This window comes from Cardiocondyla obscurior, unplaced genomic scaffold (assembly GCF_019399895.1).
Source record: "Cardiocondyla obscurior isolate alpha-2009 unplaced genomic scaffold, Cobs3.1 scaffold33_214576_698314, whole genome shotgun sequence".
NCBI classification, from domain to species: Eukaryota; Metazoa; Arthropoda; class Insecta; order Hymenoptera; family Formicidae; genus Cardiocondyla; species Cardiocondyla obscurior.
The window spans coordinates 221,919-249,511 of NW_027228790.1; the positions used below are offsets into that span (position 1 = coordinate 221,919).

At 38.0% G+C, this 27,593-nt stretch overlaps 2 protein-coding genes and 2 pseudogenes across 2 annotated transcripts; 2 read left to right on the forward strand and 2 right to left on the reverse strand.

Annotated features, from left to right (window-relative positions):
• Positions 1-3,282: 3,282 nt before the first annotated feature.
• LOC139112662 (uncharacterized) lies at positions 3,283-5,300 on the reverse strand. The gene has a single exon (XM_070673738.1). It carries the CDS (start codon positions 4,275-4,277, stop codon positions 3,294-3,296), a length of 984 nt encoding a protein of 327 aa, XP_070529839.1. The 5' UTR covers positions 4,278-5,300; the 3' UTR covers positions 3,283-3,293.
• Positions 5,301-16,097: 10,797 nt separating this feature from the next.
• Positions 16,098-17,400, forward strand: LOC139112656 (uncharacterized). Its single transcript, XM_070673735.1, has one exon. It carries the CDS (start codon positions 16,156-16,158, stop codon positions 17,236-17,238), a length of 1,083 nt encoding a protein of 360 aa, XP_070529836.1. The 5' UTR covers positions 16,098-16,155; the 3' UTR covers positions 17,239-17,400.
• A 326-nt stretch (positions 17,401-17,726) lies between these two features.
• Positions 17,727-19,909, forward strand: LOC139112657 (uncharacterized; annotated as a pseudogene).
• Positions 19,910-21,479: 1,570 nt separating this feature from the next.
• On the reverse strand, positions 21,480-23,504 carry LOC139112658 (uncharacterized; annotated as a pseudogene).
• Positions 23,505-27,593: the final 4,089 nt, after the last annotated feature.

A 27,593-nucleotide genomic window follows, 5' to 3' on the forward strand; every position in this document is an offset into this window, starting at 1 on the left:
TAACGATAACGTTTAAATTAACTTTTTAGCATATTTTAACAAAACAGCCAATACTTAAATATAACTTAGTGATAATAATATTATTACGCTTATATTCATGTGAAAACAAAACTATACTGAGATCAAATATAGGTTAAGCTTAGTAAAAATAAAATATAGCTAATTGCTACGTTTTTTATGCGTACTATACGTTTTAAGACCCGGAACAGTTAGCTGACTAAAAACTGGATCGGGGTGGGAGGCCTCCTGTGCTGGACCCTGTTGCACTTGAGGGACGTCGTCTGAAATCTCTTGCTCCGGTGTGCTGCTTTCAAAGAACTCATTGATGGCGAGATGAGCTGGTTTAAGACGTTCCACGTTGACGATCGATTCACGACCTTCAATATCAATCTTAAAATTTGAATCATCCAGGCGTTCAATTACTCTATGAGGACCAGAGTATGGTTGTTCCAGAGAGTGCTTCACCTTGTCGCAACGTAGAAATACATGCGATGAATGATACAAATCCTTGAAACAAAAAATCTTCTGCCGACAGTGATGCGCCGTAGGAGCTGGTCTAACTCTTCTCATATGAATTCTAAAGTTTTCCAAAAAAAAATTTGGGTCTGTGGGAAGATCTTCTTGAAGAAAAAACTCGCCTGGAATCCTAATCGTAGTTTCGTACAAATATTCAGCCACCGAAGCCTTAAGGTCAGCCTTGAAACACGTGCGTAGGCCGAGAAGCACCGCAGGGAGTACATCAACCCAGTCTTTGTCTTCATGGCACATTAAAGCCGCTTTAAATGTCCTGTGCCAGCGTTCAATAAGACCATTCGCCTGCGGGTGGTAAGGCGACGTACGGACTCTTTTAGAACCCATGAGATTAGTAAGAGCGGTGAAGAGTATCGACTCGAATTGAGAGCCTTGATCTGTAGTGATGTCTTTTGGGCAACCGAATCTAGCGACCCAACCGGCCACGAATGCATGAATTACTGACTCCGCTGATATATCCGCCAACGGGATTGCCTCGGGCCATTTGGAAAAACGGTCAATCATGGTGAGGCAGTAACGAAATCTTCTCGAAGCAGGGAATGGTCCCACAATATCCATGTGAACATGGTCCAAACGTTGATCGGGTTCAGTGAAGGCAACGGGTATCTTATGCACGTGACGATTTGTTTTCGAGCGTTGACACTGAATACAGTTCCTAGCCATTCTTTGTAGATCCTTATGCATTGAAGGCCAAACGTAACGCTGGCATACGATACATGAGAGGGATCTCCCTCCGGGGTGGGAAGGAATGTGAAAAGCCTCGAAGACCTCTTGTCTAAAGCATTTTGGAACATATGGTCTAATGTCTGTCGATGAGACGTCACAATAAATTGCTTGATGATCCTTACCAAACGTGAGTTTTTGGAGTTTTAAAGATGTTGTATTCGCTTTCAATAAATAGCTCAGCTCTCCGTCTTCCCTCTGCGCTTTAGCTAAATCCGAGAAATTAATAATTATAGGTAGTCGAAGCGCATCAATTTTTGAAAAGGCGTCTGCTGCTATATTTTCTGCGCCCGCAATATGAGTGATGCTCGTCGTAAACTGACTGATGAATGAAAGCTGTCTCTGTTGCCTGGAAGTCATTTTCTCTGACTTCTAATTAAAGGCAAAAATGAGAGGTTTGTGATCCGTGCGAATCTCAAAGGTATTGCCCTCAATCCAAGTTTTAAAAAATTTGACTGCATTATATATTGCAGTCAATTCCCTGTCATACGCACTATAAGCCTTTTCTGCTTTTGAGAATTTTTTTGAATAGAAGCCTAAAGGTTGCCAATGCCCATCAACGAGTTGTTCCAATGTTGCTCCTTGCGCGATATCTGAAGCATCCGTGGTAATACGGAGTTGGGCCCGCGGGGCGGGATGTGCCAGGAGGGTTGCGTTCGCCAAATCTTTTTTACACTTGTCAAACGCTGCTTCTGTTAGTTCATTCCAAACCACTAATCTTTTGTCGTTTTTCTTACAGTTTGCTGTCTGCTCATTGAGGATCGCCTGAGATGCTGCTGTACCCTTTAAAAACCTTCGATAGAAATTAACGGCACCTAAAAAACGACGTAAATCAGCGATTGTTGAAGGCTTCTTGTAATTTAAAAGTGCCTGTACTCTATCAGGTAAAGGTTTAGTGCCCTTAGCGGAAATCCTGCATCCCAAAAAATCAAGAGAGGCTTTGCCAAACTCACATTTATCAATGTTAATCTGAATACCGTATTCAGCAAGACGCTTGAAGACCTCACGCAAATGCTCTTCATGTTCCTCCGGTGACACTGACGCAATGAGGATATCATCCAGATACTTGTAGACGTAACTTAATCCTTGAAGAACTATATTAATAAAGCGTTGAAATGTCTGAGCCGCGTTCCTCAACCCAAAAGTCATGAACGGAAACTCATATAATCCAAAGGGCGTTATGATTGCCGTTTTGATGATGTCAGAATCTGCAACTGGAATTTGATGATAGGCTCTTACTAAGTCAATCTTGGAGAAAATCTTTTTACCGTGCAGAATTGATGAGAAATCTTGAACGTGTGCTATAGGATAACGGTCCGGGACCGTTTGCGCATTCAAAGCCCTATAGTCCCCGCATGGGCGCCAGCCTGATTGACCTTTGGGTACGAGGTGTAACGGACTAGCATAAGGACTGCTCGAAGGCCGGCAAATGCCTTGGTCCAACATGGACTGAAATTCTTTCTGCGCAAATCTAAAACGTACAGGTGACAGGCGACGCGGCCTAGCTGTGGGTGGAGGACCCTTGGTGACAATGTGATGATTGATAGGGATCTTCCTTGTCTCCCTCTTCAGCTTGGCGTCCAACAGTTCAGGAAAATCGTTAAGTATGCGTGAGAATCTGTTGGAATTATTGTCGATAACAGATGAGATACCACATAATCTAGCAGGTCCCAGAAATCCAGTTGCTTTAAGTTTGGAATTAAGGTCGATGATGCAATGTCCGTGAATGTCCACAGCAATTCTAAATTTGCTTAACAGATCCGCTCCGATTATTCCATAAGGCACATCTGCAACGCGGAAGACCCATTTAAACACTCGGCGAAGTCCGAGGTCGAGCGACAGTATTTTTCTTTCATAACAATTAATCACACTGCCATTAGCGGCAAAGAGTCTCTCGATTGGTATACAATTTTTGTATTTACTTGAGGCAGGAATAACAGAAACGTCCGCCCCGGTATCAATCAGGAATGTAATCCCGGTACGCGGGTCTAACAAGAATAAACGGCAGGATGATCTCTGCACGCCAACAGCTGCCGTATCTACTGTCGTGCTACAGAGTTTCCCTGACTAACTTTGCTGTCTACAGGTTTGAAATTACATGGAGGCGTACAATTCCTGGACTCCGCTCCCCATCGCATGTGATGCAAACATAACCAGCTGCAGGGGGAAGAGCAATTTCGAGCATCCTTTCCAAAGCTTTTATGAAACTGACACCAGGTTCTTTTGGAACTACCCTTTCTTGGCAAAGTATTATGAGCTTTGGGTCGATAGCGTGTGTTAATTTGTCCTCCATAATTTCTATTCGAAAGAGCGTTCAATTGATTTGTGAGCTCGTTAACTTGTTCCAGAACGTTTCCCGACGAAATGTCGGATGAAACGACTGAGATTTGCTCACTGGTAGCCTTTTGAATTTCCCAGAGTCTATCTGCTTGCGCTGCCATACCTGAATTATCTAGACCCTCTGCTGCTACCAATGCTAATTGCATCTCTCGTGGAAGTTTCTGAAGCCACAAGAACCGAATAAATTCTGCATCAAACTTTTTCTTGCTGAGAGCAGTCATCTCTCTGAGCAATGTAGAAGGCTTCTTATTTTCCAAAATTAAGCCGGTGGTAAGTTTATGATAACGTTGATCTGATGTTTGGCCAAAATGTGCAAGCAACTCAGTTTTAAGGCTCTCAAACTTCCCGGTTTCCGGAGGATCTAGAATGAGATCTTCAATAATTGATAACGTTTTTTGATCCAACTTACCCACGAGAGTAAAGAATTTAGTGTTGTCGCTAGTTATTCGTTTTGCTATAAACTGTGCCTCTATAGAGCGAAACCACAATTCTGGTTTTTCTTCCCAAAACGGCGGAATAACTATCTGTTCCGCCGGTGTAGTACCAACCACATTGAGGTTAAATCGGTCTGATTCCGCGTTTTTTTGGACATCTACAGGTACCTCGTTTAGATCACTTTTCGAATCCTCAAATTTGTCGATCTCCTCGTCTTCGTTCTTCTTACTCAACCTCGAGCCCCACATGACTTTGATGAAAGCGGAATTATCCGTTCAGTAAATCCGTGATAATTTATGTCTCCGACTCTTAACGGGGTCACCAATGTGGAGACAATCCAGGGATTCAAGAATCAGGAAATGAATTACCCCTTGAACTTCCTGTTATCACCTCTTTATTAATAACACGTCTTTTCTTCCACGTGGCGTTTTATTACCCCAAAACAAAAACCAAAAACCAAGGCGCATTCTCACACACGCGATCGAACCATAATTCCAGTGCCAACACAACGCTTGCGCAGTACGCCACAAGGGCCACGGTTGTGGCGCCATCTCTGTTTTTTCCTGTTAAATTTGTCCTGTTGATTGCTAAGCAGCGGAGCGCTACTACGATTATCCATCCGGACGAGACGTCGCATAATAATGCAACTTTGAGCATGTCATGAGTTGAGTTCCAGCGTGTGCACACATCGATTTTTGGTGACAAGAACTTCGTATCGGTCATAGTACATGCACTTTTTAACATATTTCTACTTTGTTCTGATCTTCTTAATTTACAAAAGAGAGCCCTAATTTTTTTAATGGGCGTATTGAGAGCATCATTATTTGTTGTAACCGCATCTTCATCCGTATCGGAATGGTCGGAATCACTTTCATCGCACTTTTCCGGATCATCTTGCAAATGCAATTCACGCAGCATATCCTGAACTCCCAAGTTTAAGATGTGTGCAAAGCATTGAAAATGACTGTTTTCACAATCGAAGTCGATACCTTCACTTTGCAGAATTAAGTGTAGCTCTCGAATAAAAACGGTATTGCTAGCAGCATTATCCAAGACGATACCTTGAATCTTCGACTCAATAGAGAAGTTTATTAAGGAATTATAGAATAACGTTGCTATATCCTTGCCAGTGTGGGCTCCGTTAGACGGTACAAAGTCTAAAACGATAGACTGCAGTTTCCAGTTTGCATCAATAAAACAGGCAGTAATTCCATAATAGGACTTTCCAGCAATGGATGTCCAACCATTAACCGTAAAAGAAATTTTTGAATCATTAGCTTTTAATATATTAATTATTTCATCTTTCTTTTTTTCAAATATTTCCAATGTTCTTCTTTTCATAGCATCATGTTTGGGATAATTAAAATTAGGATTTAATGTAATAAAAAATCCTGTGTGACAGTATCATCAAAAAAATTAAATGGCAAATATTTTATTGCTAACCATTGCACGACTTTTTCTGCAAAGTTAACATTACTACACGAAGTCTGAAATTAAAAATAAATATTATTTATTAACATTATAGATATTAAAAAGAAAATAATCAACCAAATCTATAATCTATAATCTATAAATCTTAATAAAATATTAATTTAAGTTGTAAAAAAATTTGATTTAATTATAAAATAATTATTAAAGTAAAATAAAAATAAAAATAATGTATTATTGCTAACCAGTATACAAATTTTAAAAATTAAATTTTTTTTAATTTATTACATTTACGTATATTTATTTCTTTATTTTTTATTGTTATTATTTTTTATTATTTTTATTACTGTTTATTATTATTGTTATTTATTATTATTATATTGTAGTTTATGTAAAATTTACTAAAATTACCTTCGGCTGCAGAAAATGTAAAAGTTGTTGTTGACTTTTACACTTATACAAATTTTAAAAATTAAATTTTTTTTTAATTTATTACATTTACGTATATTTATTTCTTTATTTTTTATTGTTATTATTTTTTATTATTTTTATTATTGTTTATTATTATTGTTATTTATTATTATTATATTGTAGTTTATTTAAAATTTACTAAAATTACCTTCGGCTGCAGAAAATGTAAAAGTTGTTGTTGACTTTTTGATTATGGAAAGGAATCATATAATTTATCAAATTCTTTTTTGTGAGCAATTTTTAAGTGTCTTTTTAATCCTGTAATATTTGAATTATTCATTTTAATTATTTTCTTTACTTTTTGCTCTTTGCATAATTTACACACCCCAAATTTTTCTTTTTTATCATCTACATCCACATTATAATATATTGAAAGTTTTGTTCTTTTTGGTGTAGATGTAGAAGACGATGCTAAAAGGTCTTGACTATCATTAACATCGTTATTGTCACTGTCAGAATCTAAAATATCAAATAATGGTTTAATATGTAGTTTTCCTACTATACAGGTTGTCCCGCGAAAAAGCGGAAAATCTCTCGGATGTAGGTAGATATTAAGAATATAAATATAAAAGTTCTATAGCAATTTGTCGAATGCGCCATATTAACATTATTACGAATTATTTTAATCTAGCAAACAAGAGCACGCTCTTATTCGTTCGGTTATAAAAATTTATATCAATGTTAAGATTGCGAATTCGACAAATTGCTATAGAACTTTTATATTTATATTCTTAATATCTACCTACATCCGACAGATTTTCCGCTTTTTTACAAGACACCCTGTATATCATATATAAATACAAATAACATAAACAAACCTGCTCATAGCTTTACTATATAATATACAGTAGCATATAATATAAAGTAGCATTATTTCTTACCAGATGCAGAATGCTGACGTTTAGACATTGTAGTATTTACAGATTTTCTTCCACTTTTAATACTAACAAAATTGTCATTAAAATAAATCTAAACCGTGGTCTAAATCGTCTTTCACTCACAATTCACGTATTACAGGCAACAAACCGGGTATTGATAATCGAGAAAAGATCCAGAGATGATAATGACACGATTAAATATGTTACCGTTAAGTAAGATAAAAAAATAGTTGCCACTCACTCGTGCACACCGGTTGTTAAGAGTAATAAAAAAACAGAATCGCAAACAAATTGTTTTTGCGACTTCGAGCCAAGCGCCGAGCGCTAGCACAACATTACCGACCGTAAACTCGACGTTCCAATCACGGCACTTATGTGTCGTCGATCGGTAAAATCATATTGTAAAAATGTAAAATAATAAAATATTTTATCCAAATTTTGACGAGAGTTTTAAATATCTTGATCTCGTCAAGATCTTGAGATCCTGAATCTCGATCTCGATCTTGAATGTTACAAGTAATCTCGATCTTGAATCTCGTTTCGATTTTGAGACGAGATCGAGACGAGATCGAGATTTATCTTGTCTCATGCGCATCACTAACTCCTACGATCGCACAGTTACCGACACCACCAGCGATCCCTTCTCCGCGGCCCTTTAACCAGAACCTCCCTCGGATTACACGAGTCGAAACACTTACACAGCGCATACAGATTATAAAGCCGTCCCCTGTATTACCGATCCTACAGGCCCCTAAAACCGGTATCCCGTTGGGCACTATTGTGCAGCGAAGCAGCAGAGAAACGAACTCTAAATGGGGATGGCTAATGAAAGCCCTTCCTAAGATACAAAAGCAAATTAAAAAGAAAATAAACGACGTATTGAATAAATAAAATTAACTTTGCATTCTACTTTTTTTTTCTCTCTTTTCCTTTCGCTTACTTTTTAAAATCATAAACTCTCAATAATCAATCGAAACTACTCAAACATCATAGCAAAATAATATATATACGAATATTTAAAACAAAATCCAATTCCGGATGTAACAAACTAATGGATTTGGAAACATTAAAGAAAATCCCGAAGTGCTACAAAGAGTTCGGGACTCCTTAGAAAGAAGGTTTAGAGCATGCATTAATGCAGAAGGAGGTCAATTTGAACACCTTATATAATTTTTAGACCCATGCACACGCGCGCGGGCGCGCGCGCGACTTAAAACTGGCGATAACTTGGAAACAACGCATTTTTGTAACTATGTTTACATTAACTTTTTTTCTTGTTTTTGGTTCCTCATTCATCTCCCGAGCGATTGACTTCGACTTACGGAACACCCTGTATATCTGTATATACAGAGTGTCCCAGACATACCGAAGGATACTTGGGGGATAGTTAGATCTTGTAAAGACATACACAAAAGTCCCATACCATTTTATAATATTCAAGCTAATTACGGAGCTATGAATTTTTGAAAATTTTAACGATTAGAGCAAATACGAGCACGCGTTTAGAAGAGGCCTCTCCCTAGATAAGAAGCCCATCCCACTCGACTTACGGATTGGGCGATGTACGAGCGATACGAGGCGACGACGCGCGTGCGAGACGAGGCAACGACAACGCGCGAGCGAAACGAGATAACGATATACGTGCGAGACGAGGCGACGACGACGCGCGAGCGAAACGAGATAACGATACGCGTGCGAGACGAGGCGACGATAACAAGCGAGCGAAACAAAATAACGACACGCGTGCGAGACAAGGCGACGACGACAAGCGAGCGAATAGTTTTCAATTTTTTAAATGTATTTTAGTGTGGCAATGCAATCATTTCCACACCACCTTTGCGGTAGATTGCTTGGTGCGTTTTTGTTATGGTGGTGTCCCTCGGAGGCCTAATCCACCGGCACCAATTCAACGCAACAATTGTTCGAAGTGCCGTCCTTGTTGTTGTAAACAAAGTTCAGTTCTTCGAACAATTTGTTTTGTTGCTCTTTGTGCCATGTCAGGCGTAATCGTACGAAAGGCCGCTATAATAGCATCGCGAACCTCCTCGACGGTATGATCACGCACATTTTCTATTTGGGCTTTAATATGCCTCCAAATAAAATAATCCAGCACGTTCAAATCCGGGGAACGTGCTGGCCACAAAATCGGACCCCCCCGACCCATCCATCTATCCGGAAATAAATTATTTAATACTCTCCACGCGCGATGAGAGAAGTGAGGTGGGGCACCGTCTTGTTGGAAAATTAACGCTAAGCGATTGTCAAGCGTAACATCTTCCAACAAGACGCCCAATTCTTGTTCTAAAAAGTGTGCATAAACTACTCCATTTAAATGTGGAGGCAAAAAAAAATGGCTTAACCTAAAATTTAGCAATAATTATGTTACGAATTTTATTTCGAGTTTTATAAAATAAGTTTTTACTTAAAAAGAATACTTACTACCACGTTTCCTATAATTCCAGCCCACACATTGATTTTCCATCGATATTGGTAGGAACACGTGCGAACAGCTCGCGGATTTTCATGAGCCCATATCAAAAAATTCTTAGAAATAAATACTCCATTTGGAGTGAAAAGTGCCTCGTCCGTCCATAATATTTTGTTGGCAAATCTGTTATCTCGCCGACACTGCGCGAGGAAGCCTACAGGCATTTTAATAATAATTATTTTTTACAATACTTTAAAAAAATAAAAAAATAAATAATGAAAATTTTATACCTTGACAAAAAATTACCCGTTATATTTCGTCGCGCGGTAACAAATGCTGCACGCGTTGAAGATGATAAGGATATAATCCGTCTTCTTTTATTATTTGATGCACCAAAGTTCTTGGTGCACGAACGGCGTTTGCCACACGTCGTATGCTTGTATGTGGATTTCCTTCAAACGCGTCTAAAATACGTTGGACTCGATTTTCATTACGACGCACACCACGGTCATAATTCAGTCTGTTTCGACGATCCCGATTAACACATCCCGTTCGTCTCACACGATGAATACAACGTAAAATTACGTTCGCCGTAGGACGGATGCGATTGGGATGTCTTTGTGCATACATCCGTACCGCACGTTCCGCAGATTCACTTGCGATGCCGTAACATATTAGCATATCAACGTACTCTTGAGTTATATACATTTTGCTGCAAACGACTAGAATAATGCGTCGACACAAGGCAGAAAACAGTCCACGAAAAACAATTGAAAATCAAAAATACTGAGCTGCCCTGCTAGCTAGAAAGCGCTCTATGTTACTAACAGCTAGATAACATTCTAATACCGGTCGATAACTACGTAAAAGTGATTTCAAATTCTTGAATTGCATTTTGTAAACCGTTTTTTGCCTTATCATATCGACACATTATTTTAATCGTTTACAGAAAAATGTATACGAATCAAGAATACGTTGATATGCTATAATACGGTACAGCAGACTGAATTATGACCGTAGTGTGCGTCATTACAAAAATCAAGTAGGACGTATTTTAAGCTGCAAACGCCGTTGGTGCGCCAAAAACTTTGATGCAATGAATAATTAAAGAAGATGGATTACACATTTATCACTGTCAATGCGTGCAGCAACTGTTACCGCGCGATGAAATACAACAGGTAACTTTCTATCAAAATATGTATTTTCCATTTTTTTTTTAATTTTTTAAAGTAAAAAATAATAATTATTAAAATGCCTGTCGGCTTCTTAGCGCAGTGTCGGCGAGACAACAAATTTGCCAATAAAATATTATGGTCGGACGAGGCAATATTCATTCCAAATAGAGTGTTTAATTCTAAAATTTTTTTATTTGAGCACATGAAAATCCGCGAGCCGTTTGCATGTGTTTCTATCAATATTGATGGAAAATCAATGTGTGGGCTGAAATTATAGGAAACGTGGTAGTAAGTATTCTTTTTAAGTAAAAACTTATTTTATAAAACTCGAAATAAAATTCGTAACATAATTATTGCAAAATTTTAGGTTGGGCCATTTTTTTTGCCTCCACATTTGAATGGAGTAGTTTATGCACACTTTTTAGAACATGAATTGGGCGTCTTGTTGGAAGATGTTACGCTTGACAATCGTTTAGCGTTAATTTTCCAAGAAAACGGTGCCCCACCTCACTTCTCTAATCGCGCGCGGAGAGTACTAAATAATTTATTTTCGGATAGATGGATGGGTCGGAGGGGTCCGATTTTGTGGCCAGCACGTTCCCCGGATCTGAACGTGCTGGATTATTTTATTTGGGGGCATATTAAAGCCCAGATAAAAATGTGTGTGATCGTACCATCGAGAAGGTTCGCGATGTTATTATAGCGGCCTTTCGTACGGTTACGCCTGACATGACACAAAGAGCATCGCACTAAATTGTTTAAAGAGCCGTACTTTGTTTACAACAACAAAGACGGCACTTTGAACAATTGTTGCGTTGAACTGGTGCCGGTGGATTAGGCCTCTTAAGGTCACCACCATAAAAAAACGCACCAAGCAATCTACCGCAAAGGTGGTGTGGAAATGATTGCATTGCCACACTAAAATAATTTAAAAAATTGAAAATTATTTGCTCGCTTGTCGTCGTCGCCTCGTCTCGCACGCACGTCGTCGCCTCGTGTCAATCCTACATCGCCCAATCCGCAAGTCGAGTGGGAAGGGCTTGTACTCTAGAAAGAGGCCTCTTCTAGTCGCTCGTATTTGCTGCAATCGTTAAATTTTCAAAAATTTATATCTTTGCTATTAGCCTACATTTTGCAAAATGGCATAGGGCTTTTGTATATGTCTTTACAAGATCTGACTATCCCCCCAGTATCCTTCGGTATGTCTGGGACACCCTGTATACAGTTCTTAAAAAAGTTTTTAGTTGTAGGTTGGGCTTCGAAAAATAAGTAGAAAAGTCTTATACGGTTTTGTAAGTTAGGCTTTAATAACCGAGAAAATAACATGTAAAGATTTGACGCCCCCCGTGCGAGTAAGAACGCGCCGCTGAAAGCTACCGAGACGCTGGAAGTACGGCCCATCCCACGCGACTTTACAAAAATCATAGATTGGGCGGTTTGGTTCTTAGGCGAGTCGGAGGACGGCGCGCGGGTAAGAGAAGCGACGACGCATGGTGAGGAAAAAGGTTTGGTCGTCCGAAATCACAGCTTACGCTATTATCGCGTTAATGTATACTATCTATTCAAGCATCGAGCAATGTGCGAAGGAAATTATAGGGTTTATTTTCTATTCGTGTTCGCGATTATTTACTTGCATTAATGTCTTTATTATTATAACTGTAATAGATAAGCAACCTGATGAATAAAGTATTATTTTTTAATTGTTTCGACTATGGAAATTCTATTATTGCGGTATGAAAACACTATCGTTTCCACACCACCTCGCGAGGTAGATAGCTTGGCGCGTTTTTTTTAGTGGTGTCCCCAATAGGCCTAATCCACTGTAAAAATTAATGCATTAGCTGTTCGAAATGATTGCCCTGTTCTTGTATGCATAGCTGTGCTCTCTGGATAATTTGCCGAGTAGCGCGATATGCCATGTTCAGCGTAATGGTATTGAAGGCCGCTATGATGTTTTCGCGTATCTCCTCTACATTACGATCGCGCACATTCTCCACTCGATTTTTTATGTATCCCCTCACAAAATGATCGAGGACATTAAGATCTGGAGATTTTGCTGGCCACGAAATTGGACGATTTCGGCCTATCCACCGATCCGGAAAGTGTCGATCCAAGCCCATTCGCGCGCGACGTGAATAGTGCGGTGGTGCTCCGTCGTGCTGGAAAATTATCGTTTGCCGCATTTGTAGAGAAAGCTCCTCTAACAAAATTGGAAGATAATTTTCCAAAAATCACGCGTATCTCTCCCCATCGAGGCGCGGAGGCAAAAAGTATGGACCAATCTGCAAATTAATGATACAAATATTTAAAATTTGGTTTTTTATTATAATTTTTATGTAAGAAAAATACTTTAGTAGGGAATAAACACGGGTTCTAACCCAGGAGCGTTGAGGGAGGCGAGGGGACAGGGGGATGAGAGGAGCGCGGGAGAGGTAGCCGTAGGTGGGAAGAGACCGGGGGTATCTGTTACCCATTTATATACACCCCCCCCCGGTCTCTTCCCACTTACGGCTACCTCTCCCCGCGCTCCTCTCATCGCGGATTTTTTCCCCCGTCCCCTCGCCTCTCTCAACGCTCCTGAGTTAGAACCTGTGTTTATTCCCCCTCACAACACCCCGCACTAGCAGCTACCATTCACGTCAACCCACCCACACTTTCCCCAAATTTTTATATAAAATATAAATAATTGATATTAAAAACTTACGTTTTTAGTTTTGCCGCATTTTTTTTACCGGCGGCAATTCGCTGTCGACGAAAGCGAATCGTTTCCCGTGGGTGCACAGATTTAGTCTTTTGTCCACGACGTAGCCGCACTCACCACCCACGGGATTTTCGGGTATAGAACGAGGGGTCCTATCAAAAGTTAACGTTTCCCCTCGTTCACACTCACCGCGTATGCGGTTATCATAATATAAATTTAATTGCGCTAAATTGTTTTTTTGGTGTGCGCCACACCACACACCACCCGCACTAAACGGGGTACGATGCCCCAACTCGCGGCGCGCGAGAATGTGTACCAACGACGAGCACTTATCCATCTAATTTTTTTAATATACGTGTTGCACTTGAAAAAATCAGCATGCGACTGACAGGCAACAGCTACAAGCTCACTGCAGACAGTCAGAAAGTAAAAACGAAAGCATTTTTTTATCAACAGCAGTCCCGAAGGTGTGACATATACTCGTGAGAATCTTTTACAGTGTTTAGCACGTTTGAAACTTAAGATTCATTCTATCACGCAATGAGAGATTAAGAAATTATTTCATTTAAAAGATGTATCTCGAAAATGTGACATATACTTACGCAATTCTTTTTACATTTAATTCTGAGTTTTTAAAGAAATATGTATGAGATCAATCAGTAGTTCATGGATATTGGGAGAAAAAAATGCAACAATAAAAAATTTTTTAATATAAACATTTAAATTATATATTTATTATAAAATATAACATTATTTGTATATTTTGATGGCAATAAAAAATGTTTTAATATAATATAATATAATATAATATAATATAATATAATATAATATAATATAATATAATATTACTTTCGCGCTCCGAATACTAGAGCTAGCAGCTCACAATCAACAATTTGATTCCCATCATAGCAATCGCTAGCATGTATCGCGCTTACAACCTCGTCACGAGTTTTAGCAGTGGAAACGATGCTAGCAAATCGTACAAATTTCGAATCAATTATTTTAAGAAAAGATGTTAATTTATTAAACGCCAATGTAATACACTCATCAAGATCAATCATTTTAAGAAATGTCGATTCCATCATCATTAAGCATTTGCCAGCTGATTCAAACCGCAAAACATCCATGCCATTAAAGTTGCGTAATCTGGCTGTCAACGCACCGAGGTACACGGTCTTGAGGATTTTTAAAATCGTTGTGGAGCAAACTTAAAATGTTTGCACGATACTCGCAGAGTGATTTCCAAGCCTCGAGAAATAGCGGCATTTCCAATCCTCGATTATCGCCAATAATAATTTCCACATAACTAGGTGTTTCAACATTAACACCAATTTCTAAATATTTATAACTCGTAGCCGTCAATGCATATCGCTTACATAGAATACGGATTGCATGATCTTTAGATGAGCTAGTGTAAAAACAAAAATGACCATGTAAAGTTTTTATTAAAAAAATTTTTTAGTTAGAAAAATTAATACTCACTCATTATTTACACATGATGTGCTAAAAGCATTAGCTGGCGTGTAATAATTCATATTACACGCATATGATGTAGTATTAGCTGGCACATTAAATTCCATATTTGTATTAGTTGGCACGTAAAAATCCATCACATTAAGAACGGTAATAACAGATCAGTTTGATGCGCGTGTTACATTTAATGTGATATAATTGTTCCGAGATTTTTTATATATATATCCCCACCACTAATAAGAAATGCATCAATTAAGTGGGGGGATTAAATCTTCAAATTGTGTAAGTTTTTGTTCCTAGGCAACACACACAGGACACATGTTGCATGGAATTATCATATACATTGGAAGTCCACAATTACCACATGATCTACCGCATAATGCGTTTTGAGTATCAATTTCATGTTTGCGAATGGCAATCATTGGCCCACCCACATCAGCTAAATTAATCATACATGGTGCACATACTGCAATAGCTTCACTAGGTGTGCAATAATAAAAAAACAACATACAATGTTTAGTACGTCCATTAAGCGCGAAAAGTTGTGGTGAATCTATTTTTCGAGAAATACAATCTTCGAGATCTTCACTTTGATCACTCATATAATCACTATCGTTGGGCAATCCAATATCATCCTCATCAGATAAATCCATTAATTCTCCATTGTCATTTACAGCATTTAAATCAGCCATATTCTCTTAACACAAAATATAAATTTAGTGAACTGTCACCCGATGGTATTTATATAGATCACATTTGTAGGTAATAGTGGGGATCACAAGCATTAGTCTTAAAATAAAAAATGATATCATAAAGATTGCATCAGAAATGCAAGATTTGCGGGCACCACACGTGCTACTGCATTGCATTGGAAATGCAAGATTTGCAGGCGCCGCACGTGCCAGTTATCTCAGACAATGGTGTGGATTACAAGCGTTTAGTCTTAAATGAAAAAAACAGTGATTTTATATAGGCGATAATGTTATGAAGATTGCATCAGAAGCGCAAATTTGTAGGCGCCGCTATTAAAAATGTAATAAAAATAATATCATATAAAGATTGCAAGATTTGCGGACACCACACGTGCTACTGCATTGCACTGCATTGGAAATGCAAGATTTGCAAGATTTGTAGACGCCACACGTGCCAGTTATCTCAGGCAATGGTGTGGATTACAAGCGTTTAGTTTTAAATGAAAAAAACAGTGATTTTATATAGGTAATAATGTTATGAAGATTGCATCAGAAGCGCAAATTTGTAGGCGCAGCTATACACATGTGTTAAAAAAAATACTAAGCAAAAAATTTGTAGACGCCACATGTATGTCACTTATCACAATATGCACGTGCAAAACTGCTAACATTAAAAAATATAAAATTATCAGGCGGCTTCCAGTGTTTCATCTGTTCTCCATCGTTATGAGGGTTAATACTTAAAATGCTGACATAATCGCTATGAATTCATTGAACTTACTTAAAAATGTAAACGTAGAAGTTTGTCATATACCGCATATAAAACTGTGGAGCATACATCACATTTTATCATTTAACGTATTGAAATCTCGAGAACAAAATGGATCGACGAGAGCAACAGTTGACAGCGCAAGCAGATCGATTGACTTTAAAAGAATTTAATGCATGGAATCAGCAATGTGAAGAATATATCGAATTATTGGAGGACCAGGGGCGAAATAAACGTGCAAGATTATCAATCGGTGCGAAGCAATCACTAGTTGCATGTATTGCACGTATCGAAAGTTTAAGAGATTTAACAAAACAACGTTTCATTCATGTGGGTGCTGGACATAATACAAAAAATAAAGGACTTCGATGGCGTGAAATTGACACAGCTTTTGAAAGCCGCATATTAACTGGTGTGGTAATTAATTCAAACTATATCGAGCCTCACAAATTTCTGGAAGATGCGCGAGACATTGTATTAAAACATGTGCAAAATGTTATGCATAAACATAACAATATAAAAATTAATGTTGTATTTAATGGTGAATTTGTAGCTAACAATAAAACTGCAAATAAAAGTGTGTGCACAAAAAACTGTGAACTCTTTCGTTCAAGTGATCTACAAGAGTGGTACGAGTCACGCATTATCGAGCCTATTCTCACATCCTTGGACGAATTTCAAGAACGTGACAGCGGGTGGGCACTGTCGCGTATACATAATTTGATGATAAATGTAAATAAACACAATCCATTACATGCTGGGTGCCATGTGATATTACCACAGGAAATTAAAATGAAAAGAGCTGTGATAAATATACAATCTGCTGACAATGCATGTTTCGCATGGTCAGTGGTAGCCGCTCTATACCCAGCCGAGAAACATGTGGATCGAATAATATCATATCCACATTATGCAACAGTGTTAAATCTTGAAGGTATTGAGTTTCCAATAACTATGAAACATGTTAAAAAATTTGAAAATCTTAATAATATTTCCATCAACATATATACGATTGAGAAGAAAAAAATTCTACCAATACAACTCACAGATAAAGTACGAGAGAGACACATTCATTTGTTGTACACACAGCGAGATAATGATGTTGGACATTTTTCATTGATAAAAAATTTATCACGTCTTATAAGTTCACAGCTTAGTAAAACAAAGAGTAAGAAATATTTTTGTGATCGGTAAGTATAAAATGTAAGTAAAAAATGTTTTTTTCTTTTATACAATAAAAAATTTTTAATGCATTTATATTCTTTATTCCAGATGCTTACATTACTTTAGTTCAAGTGAAAGATTAATGGTACACAGCGTAGATTGTGGAAAAATTAATGAGTGCGCAATTATATTACCATGTGATGAAAAAAATGGTTAAGTTTTGACAACTATACTAGAAAGGAACGAGTTCCATTTGTGGTATATGCCGATTTGGAATGTACCCTAGAAAAAACGAATGCTGACTCCACCACATCTACATGCGCACGCCAACATCATAAGGTTTTTAGCATAGGGTATTATGTATGCTGTTCATACAACAAGTCGCTATCAATGTATCGGTTTCATCGCGGTAATAACTGTGTCGCATGGTTCGCCGAGGAACTTAAAAATTTAGCGCATAATGTAAAAACAATTTTATCAGCTAATGTACCCATGGCTGATTTTACACAAGACGAGTTGGAAAATTTTAACAAAGCTACACATTGTCACATATGTGAAAAACCATTTGTATCAGATGACATACGAGTCCGCGATCACTGTCACTTAACCGGTCGATATAGAGGACCAGCACATTCAAATTGTAATATAAATTATATGGATTCGAATTGTATTCCCATAGTTTTTCATAATTTATCGGGTTACGATGCACATTTTATTATCAAAGAAATTGCAACTGCCTATGAAGGAACTATAGAACTGCTTCCCATAACGAAAGAGAAATATATATCATTTACAAAAAATGTTAAAAGCACCACCGATAATAGAAATAATTGTATAAAATTAAGGTTTATTGATTCATTTAAATTTCTAAATACAAGTCTTGAGAAGTTAGCATCATTTCTAAGTAAAGATAAATTGCGAGTGTCGCGATATGAATTTTCTAATCTAACTAATGAAAATTTTGATTTATTAACACGTAAAGGAGTCTTTCCATATGAATATGTTGACAGTATTGAAAAATTGGAAGATGTATGTTTGCCTCCACGTGAATCATTTTACAGCTCATTGACTGATGATACAGTATCCGAAAATGATTATGCACACGCTATAGATATCTGGCAACGATTCTCAATTCAAACGCTCGGAGAATACAGTGATCTGTATTTAAAAACTGATGTCTTGTTATTAGCTGACATATTTGAAAACTTTAGAGACAGCTGTATAGTGAGTTACAAACTTGATCCCGCATATTATTACACCTTACCAGGTTTTACGTGGGACGCGATGTTAAAACACACGGGTGTAAAATTTGAACTTCTTACTGACATTGATATGGTTATGTTTATTGAACGTGGTATACGCGGCGGTTTAAGTCAATGCTCAAGCAGATATGCATGTGCCAATAATAAATATATGCAGTCATATGATTCATCAAAATCATCAACATATTTAATGTATTTTGATGTTAATAATTTGTATGGATGGGCGATGTGTCAACCGCTACCATATGCCGATTTTCAATGGGTTGACAATGTTTCTAATTTCGATGTGATGAGTGTGCCACTAGACTCACCCAATGGTTATATTTTCGAGGTTGATTTAGAGTATTCACAACGTTTACATGATGCGCATGCCGACCTGCCATTCTGTCCAACGCGCGATAAGCCACCCGGTAAGCGGCAGGACAAGCTTCTCGCAACCTTATATGATAAGAAGCGTTACATCATTCATTATCGCAATTTACAGCAATGTATTAATCATGGACTGCATCTTACAAAAATACATCGCATATTACAATTTAAACAATCCCCATGGCTACGTGTTTATATAGAACTTAATACTAAATTTAGAACGCTTGCAAAAAATGATTTTGAAAAAAACTTGTATAAATTAATGAATAATGCAGTATTTGGAAAAACTATGGAGAACGTGCGTAATCATGTTGATGTAAGGCTCGTAACACATTGGGAGGGCAGATTTGGTGCTGAGGCATTGATCTCGAAACCGAATTTTCATAGTCGTAGCATTTTCGCCGAAAATCTGGTAGCGATTGAAATGCGTAAACTTGAAGTGAAATTTAATAAACCGATCTATGTTGGAATGTGCATTCTGGACATATCTAAAACATGTTTATATGAATTTCATCATGAGTACATGCAACCTCTTTATCAAAATAAATGTAAAATTATGTATACTGACACAGACAGTCTTATATATCATATAGAGTGCGAAGACGTTTATGAGATTATGAAACGTGATATTAATAGATTTGATACAAGTGATTACGCTTGTGACAATGTGTATGGTATTCCACAAGTCAATAAAAAAGTACCAGGTTTGATGAAAGATGAAAACAATGGAGCGATCATGACTGAATTTATTGGACTTCGAGCAAAAATGTATGCATTACGAGTAGATGGTAAAAAGATACAAAAAGATTAAAGGTGTTAAGAGTAATGTTGTCGCCAAGAAGATAACGTTTGATGATTACACACGATGCTTGAAGGAGGAAATAGAAATGACGCGTCAGCAAACATGTATAAGATCTAAGCTGCACGAAGTGTATACTATACGTGAGGAAAAAACTGCTTTAAGTCCATATGATGATAAACGATATATTATACAGGATTCTATTGAAACATTACCATGGGGGCATTATAAAATACCGTTGTAAAAAATTTTTATATATTATACATTATACATTATACATTATACATTATATATTGTAAATAAAAAATTTTTTTTTAATTATATAAAATTCTTATAAAACGTTATTCTTGCATATCCATGAGTTATGTGAATTATTAAATCCCAGCCACTTTACATAAACATTATTTCCTTGTTTTCGTAACACTTTTTCAACAAGATATACATCAGGATTATTTACGTGAAGCAATTTCTGTTCATAGAATCCTCCTGCGATAGGTTTTCCACAAGAATCCTCCAACAAGTATGTCACAGGATTAGTTTTTTGCACTTTGACGATTGTAAATACTTCCGTAGTCCAATTTGGTGTATAGCCTTTTTCAAATATTGTTTTGAATTTGCTAACACGTACTGAATCACCAGTTTTAAACCGTGCTGGAGCAGCAATCTTTATGCGGCTGTAGACCGTTGCCAAGAGTTTGCCTGCGTTTGCAGGGGTAACATCGACAGGTCGCATACCAATAGTTCGATGTTTTCGCATATTATAATCCAAAACGAGCTGCTGCAGTGAATCAAGCCATTTATAATTTCCATTGAGTGTAAACATTTTCCACATAGCGTTTTTAAGCGTTCGATTAAATCGTTCGACAACTGACGCTTTCATTACAGTGTATGTAGAATAATGGTTAATATTATGTTTTTTCAAGAGTTTTTGTACGTTTGCGTTGTAAAATTCTTTTCCTTTATCAGTTTGAAGATTATTCGGACATCTTTTATTATTGCGAAAGATCTTTGCAATCGCTGTTGCAACTTCGATACCGCTTTTTGTCTTTAATGGTACAGCCCATGCATGCTTGCTCAGCACATCGATAACGGTGAATATGTAGTGGTAACCTTGGTTGACACGTGTGTATGGGCGCATTTCGACTACATCAGCTTGCCACAAGTCATCATACCCGCGCACTATGACACGCCTTCGAGAAAAATTTCTTCTCGCCGGTGTATGCAATTCGTTTACCAATTGTAGTTTTTCTGAGCTTATTTTCTTTGACATTTTTAAAGCTATGAGATTTACTGCACTATTAAAAAATTTTTTTCATAAATATGAACAATAGCAACACCGAAAACGATAACAAAAACGGTATTAACAATAAAAACGGCAACGGCAACGGCAACGGCAACGGCAACGGCAGCTGTTTAATTCTGTTCACTGCGAATAAATTTATTGCGAAGCGTGTTTACCACAACCTGTAGACTACTCTGTAGTATTTCTATTTTCTTATTCAATTCATTTAGTTGATCTTTTAAATTCTGCACATTCTGTTGAACATTATTATTATAAAGTTCCACAATTTCATTCTTTAAAATCTGTAAATTTTGTTGAACATATTGTTTGTTGACAGCATCATCATCGTCCAAATGTTCAGCTACATGCTTAATTTTGCGTGATCGCGCGTCGTAATCGGTGGATGTTACACATAGAGCGTTATCGCGCACGTAATTTCTAACTAACGCATTATATCGATAATGTTGATTAGTATTACTTCCTCCACCATCTTTAAGCAATGTTCCAAACTTGTTAATCGGCATTTCGATATCAAATGATTAAATTGTGTATGCATACTTCAATTTATAATAAGCCCCACTTCGCAAAGTTCCTCAATAATTGATAAAATCTCATTGTCGTGAGCGTTATGGCCCGCGTAACGTGAGGCTTCAAGCAATCGAAAACGATCTACGAGCTCGTTTGGATCATCCCAATGAACATAATCGATTTTATTATTGTTTAATGTTACAGCGTATGGTATACCTTGTCCAATTTTTTTACTCAGCACAGGAGCGATTATATTCTTATATTTGTGACCCTTGTTACTCTTTACTTGATTTTGAGAATTGTAGTCACGTTTATGTGCATTCGTTGCCATGAGTATACTTTTATAATTTTCTTTATCGGTATCAGTATAACTGCTCTCATCGGGAAATCTCATAAAAATCAATTCGTAAAATCCCACTGTTCCAGGATACTTTTTACCATCTATCAATATATTATTATTTTTATCTAAATCAACACGCTTGTTACCAATCATTGTTCCATTGTCGTTGAAATAAACTCCGTAAACGCTATCGATGATAATAGATTTTTTTCCGCTCAAAAAAGCGCCTAGATACTTTTGCCCCAACGGTCCATAATGAGTTTGAAGAGTCTTCCAACCTTCTGATGTTTGCAACTTTTGTCGAATGGATGTTACCAACGGTTCGTCTGCGGTATCGAAAATGTCTTCAATGGAATGTGAGTGTGAACGTTCCCTTGATAAAAAATTTCGTTGTTGCGCGAACTTAAGCGTCTCGTTTAATGTGGACGGTATGGTGTGTGATCGTTTTAACGCTGATTTAATTGGAGTCGATGCTGTTATCGGTGACGTTGCATTTGATCGTTTCCGTTTTGGCGTCAATCTACTTTCATCTTTTTCTTCTCCCAATAAAGATATCAACGATGTATTTATTAATCGATTCCGTTTTGGTGTCGATCTACTTTCTTCTTTTTCTTCAGGTAATGATATTGGAGATGCTGTAATTAATCGTTTTTGTTTTGGCGTTAACACATCTTTTTTCCGGAAAATACGATTCGTTCTTTGATATGGCTGATTCAACTTCGTTGTTTCCAACGGTGTTTTCTACAATCTGTTTAAGAGGCTCAACGATGGGTTTAAAATGTCGCTCCAACGCGATATCTTCTTCCATTTTTCCCGTCTTCATAGCATGATACTTTTTGCGAATCGAATCGCTCGTTTGAGCAATTTTCTTCGCAATTATCTCTCGATTTTTAAGTTCACTGTTGTTATTCATATCGAGCTTGACAGTTATCAATCGGTGTATCGACAACGACTGATCACATTATGATACCACGAAGTCGTTAAATCCCTTTCTATAGCGACCGTTTGAAATAGCACTGTCCTTATCAATCACCACAAATCCATACTTTTGTTGCCAACATATTCGACACAATTTATCAAAATCTTCGAATGACATATCAGTGTTAACATGATCATTATATATATGTTTCATATTTGTAACATCCTGTTTAAATAGAATTAAAAAATTCGTATTGTCACGTATAAGATGCTTCGGTATTTTCGCATACGTTTGACAAAGATAAAAACTGTCAACGTTCGCGTGTCGCCCCATTGCAAAGTATTCTCTTACCGCATCCTGCTTATCACATGCTATGTCATCAAAAATAAATATAGAATTCGGAAGTGCTTCGCTCGGTGGAACAACATCAATATTATTTGAAAATGTGAAATAATTAATTTCTTCTATTGGTGCCAATATCTTTTTCAAATACTGATATTTTGGTTGTTGCAACGATTTCGAGTATACATAAACGTTTTCAAATCGTATACCATGCGGACTTTCCAACAGACTTATTAATACATTAGTTTTGCCGCAATTTGATGGACCACAAATGATAGCGCGAATAGAACTCGGTAACATGTTTCCATGTCTATGTAACACACACTCGGATAATAACTTGTCATCGAAATTCACCACCTTGATTGGTGGCGCTTGCTGTATGAACCGCATTCTACCTTCTAAATGAGATCAATATCATCCATGCTGATATATTTATAGTTGTGTGCATAAAAATTAAACGCTCAGTATTTAATATGTTTTTGTTGCTGTCGGACGATTGTAATATTTGTAATTTAACCGCTGAACAACTACAACATATTCCAAAAATATTCTTATTGCAACGATTTTCACAACATATTGACTATTTGTGGAATAAGCTTCCTGAACACTTAAAGGCTGATTTAGATGTTCAGCAATACCGTCGATGTTTAAAACATTATAATTTATTGAGTTATGAAACACATGTTGACGGTCCTGCGCCATTAATAAAAAACTGTATTGAATGTCTGAGAAAATTGGGCGAGGCTTGTTAAACAGAGCGATTAACGCACTTCAGTTTGAATTGCACATACCAGGGTACCAGTTTTGTGGCCCAAGAACTCGATTAAACGAACGATTTGCCCGAGGAGATCGTGGAATTAATCCGTTAGATGCGGCTTGTCGTGATCACGATATAGCTTACTTACGTAGCAACAATCTCGCAGAGCGCCACGTGGCTGACAATATTCTCGCCTATAAAGCGCTGCAACGTATTAACGCAGAAGATTCAAGTTTTGGTGAAAAAGCTGCAGCCACAACCGTATGGGCAGCTATGAAAGCAAAAACAAAACTTGGTATGGGCTTATGTGCAGCGAGGAAGAATACGTTGAAGAAGAAAACGGTGAAGAAACGAACACTTCCGATAGCAAAACGTGGTGGCGTTATACCGCTTCTACCCTTACTGGGTGTTATCGGTTCGCTCGCTGGTGGAGCCGCAGAAATCGTAAAAGCTGTAAATGATAAAAAAGCCTCACAACGCCAACTTGAAGAAATAAAATGTCACAATTACGCCATGGAAGGTCGCGGTGTTTATCTCGCTCCATACAAACGTGGTGGTGGAGTTCGAAAAAATAATAGAAATAAGAAAGGAAAAAAAAAAACGCCGATAAGACGTTAAAACTTCCCAAAGGTGCTACTACCGATATACAGTTGCGACAATTAGCGAAACACATGCGCATTCCATATTTTAGAGGCGTTTTTATGCGTGATACTTTACCGATTGGGGGAATACGTCAAAACGAGAGCGGTATTGTAAATGTAGATAAAGTTGAAGGATTAGGTACCCACTGGGTGGCATATGCGAAAAGAGGAAATCGCGCTATGTATTTTGATAGTTTGGGTAATCTTCAACCACCACAAGAACTTGCTCAATATCTGGGGAATGATGCAACACGAATTGAATATAATCGCTTACCATATCAGCGATATAATCAAAACAACTGTGGGCAATTGTGTCTACAGTTTCTACAGACGATTGATACACAATTTAAGAACAAACATTATGCGCTGTAAACTCAGTATCAAACATGTCGCTGACGCTCACGTTATCGGGCAAAAGTAGTATCCTCGCGGTGAGCTACTTCCCCGCTATAGACTTAAGCGATGGAGAATATGAACTCGGGCTGGCTGATTTTGAAACGTATTTTACAATTCCTAATGTAAACTCATCAAATAACACATTCTATTTCGATAATGCTGATGATGATAATGATGGAGAAAGTATTACCATTCCCGACGGCTCGTATGAACTGTGTGATATTGCCGAATATCTAAAACGTACGCTCGACGAGCTTCATATCAATGATGTTACAAAGAACATGATTTCATATGGTAATGATGAAAAAGATTATCCTTTAACGATTAAAGCTAATAACAATACGATGAAAAGCGAGATTAAGTGTATTTATCAAATAAATTTCACCAAACCATGCAACATTGGATCGTTGTTAGGATTTTCATCAGATCGCATACTCGAGCCGTTACGTTGGCATGAATCGGACGCACCGATACAAATTATCAATGTAAATGTTATTCGCATTGAATGCAGTGTAACGGGGGGTGCATACAATAATGGAAAACGTGTACACTGACCGGCAATAATGGCCTGACGCTCTGCGGCGACGGCAGCTAACGTGCGTGAGCTAGCGTGGTGTGCGTCAGGCCACACCGCGGAGCGCGTACGTGAGCCGTAAAGCGCCGAGAGAAGCGAGAGGACAGGGAAAAATTTGGTGGGAGGCGTTCTCATGCTCTATCCCGCTCGCAACCCGTGCGTTTGAGAGAGAACGCATGAGTGGTCGCTAAGAAAAAGTTATAGGCGCACCTTCGTTCTCTCGCTTGCACGCGTTCGTGTTTATACGGGCGCGCAAAGATAGAAATAGATCGCAAGAGTACGAATTATAGTGTATACTTTAAGATTTTCGCGACTAATGATAACCGAAATTAAATACTCGTGCTACTGATATTATAAATATATAATTTTACGTTGCGTCTAATTAATTTTCGTAATAATTTTTCGACAAATATATAAATAATATCTCGAGAAAGAACGCATGGGAGGACGGTGCGAAACTGTTAGAGGTGCACCTCCGATCTCTCGCTTGCACGCGTTCGTGTTTATACGGGCGCGCAGAGATAGAGATAGATCGCAAAAGTACGAATTATAGCGTATACTTTAAGATTTTCGCGACTAATGATAACCGAAATTAAATACCCGTGCTACTGATATTATAAATATATAATTTTACGTTGCGTCTAATTAATTTTCGTAATAATTTTTTGACAAATAAATAATGTCTTTAGAAAGACAATTTAAAATTCTGTTTTCTGTCTTGAAAAAGACATTTTAAAATTCTGTTTTCTGTCTTGAGAAAGACAATTTAAAATTCTGTTTTCTGTCTTGAAAAAGACAATTTAAAATTATGTTTTCTGTCTTGAAAAAGACAATTTAAAATTATGTTTTCTGTCTTAAAAAAGACAATTTGAAATACCGTTTTCTGTCTTGAGAAAGAAAATTTAAAATAGCGCTGTCTTTAAAAAAACAATTTAATAAATCTTAAAGAATGTTCGTCGTATGAGAGTTTTGTTGGCCCTGAAAAGGGCCATTTTGTGGGCGAAGCTCTGCGGATCGTCGAATTAATAATCGGTCCAGTAACCGGACCGCTCGATCACTTGATTGAGTCGATTAGGTATCGAACTCATCAAGTTCGCGAGAAAATCTGGTCGAGCCCGAAGACCCTCCCAAATTTTTATCGCGTGATCAACTAACGCTGCCGTCGTCCTTTCCCTTCGTGGTTCCCATTGCAGAACCATCTGCGCCCAGACATTTTCTATTACATTCAGATCTTGTAAACGAGCTGGCCAGTCAATCAAGCGGATCTCCGGATGATTCAGAAACCACGCTTGCGTTTCATGTGATGTGTGCACAGCGGAATTATCTTGCACCAATCGGATAATTGGCATATCCTCTTCAGAATATATTACGCGTACTGAAGGAAGAAGAACTTCTTCCAGTATGTGAATAAACTCTGTCGAGTTCATTCGCGTTGGAATGTGCACCAATTCTCCGATTGCAGTGCCAGATATCCACCTCCACATAGCACATGAAATCCTCCCACTTCGGTGAAGAGGCACAACATGGTTTGGATCCAACCGTTGATCTCTTGGACGCCATACGTGCGGCCTGTGATCAGCGCACGATACGAAGATCTTTTCATCGGTCTATATTGTCGCTTCCCACTCCGCACGGCTCGTCACCAGATTTCCCAAAGCAAACGCGACCCGTTGATCCCGATGATCGGGAGTTAACGGGATTTTATAGGCTGGACAATGACAATGATATCCGGCTTCGTTTAAACGTCGCCGGGCGGTCCTGTCTGATACCGCGACGTCCGCTCTGTTGATCGTCTCTTGGACGGTGCCAAAAGGACGATCCACAACAGCAGCGACGAGTGCCTCGTCCTCTTCTACTCTGGTGTTACGAGGACGACGATTATGAGTGCGATGATCATGCAAAGCATGATCTCCGCCCTCATTGTATCGTCGTATCCATCGTCGAACAGCTTGAACAGAACACGGAATATCAGCAGCAATTTCTGCTACTGATTTTCCGGCCTGCCACTGTCCGATGATGCGACCTCGTATCTCAGGGCATAAGATTGGAGCCATTATTCGCAAAAAACTATTCGATGATATATCCGCGCACTGCTACGACACCACGAAAAGTGATGCTCGAAGAAAAAGCAACATACTCGCGACGATAACAAGTGAAAATCGCGACAGGAACGTAA

What these genes read in the sequence shown, in the direction of transcription:
- LOC139112662 (XM_070673738.1), bottom strand. Translation starts at nt 4,277, where the DNA reads ATGTGGGGCTCGAGGTTGAGTAAGAAGAACGAAGACGAGGAGATCGAC.
- LOC139112656 (XM_070673735.1), top strand. Translation starts at nt 16,156, where the DNA reads ATGGATCGACGAGAGCAACAGTTGACAGCGCAAGCAGATCGATTGACT.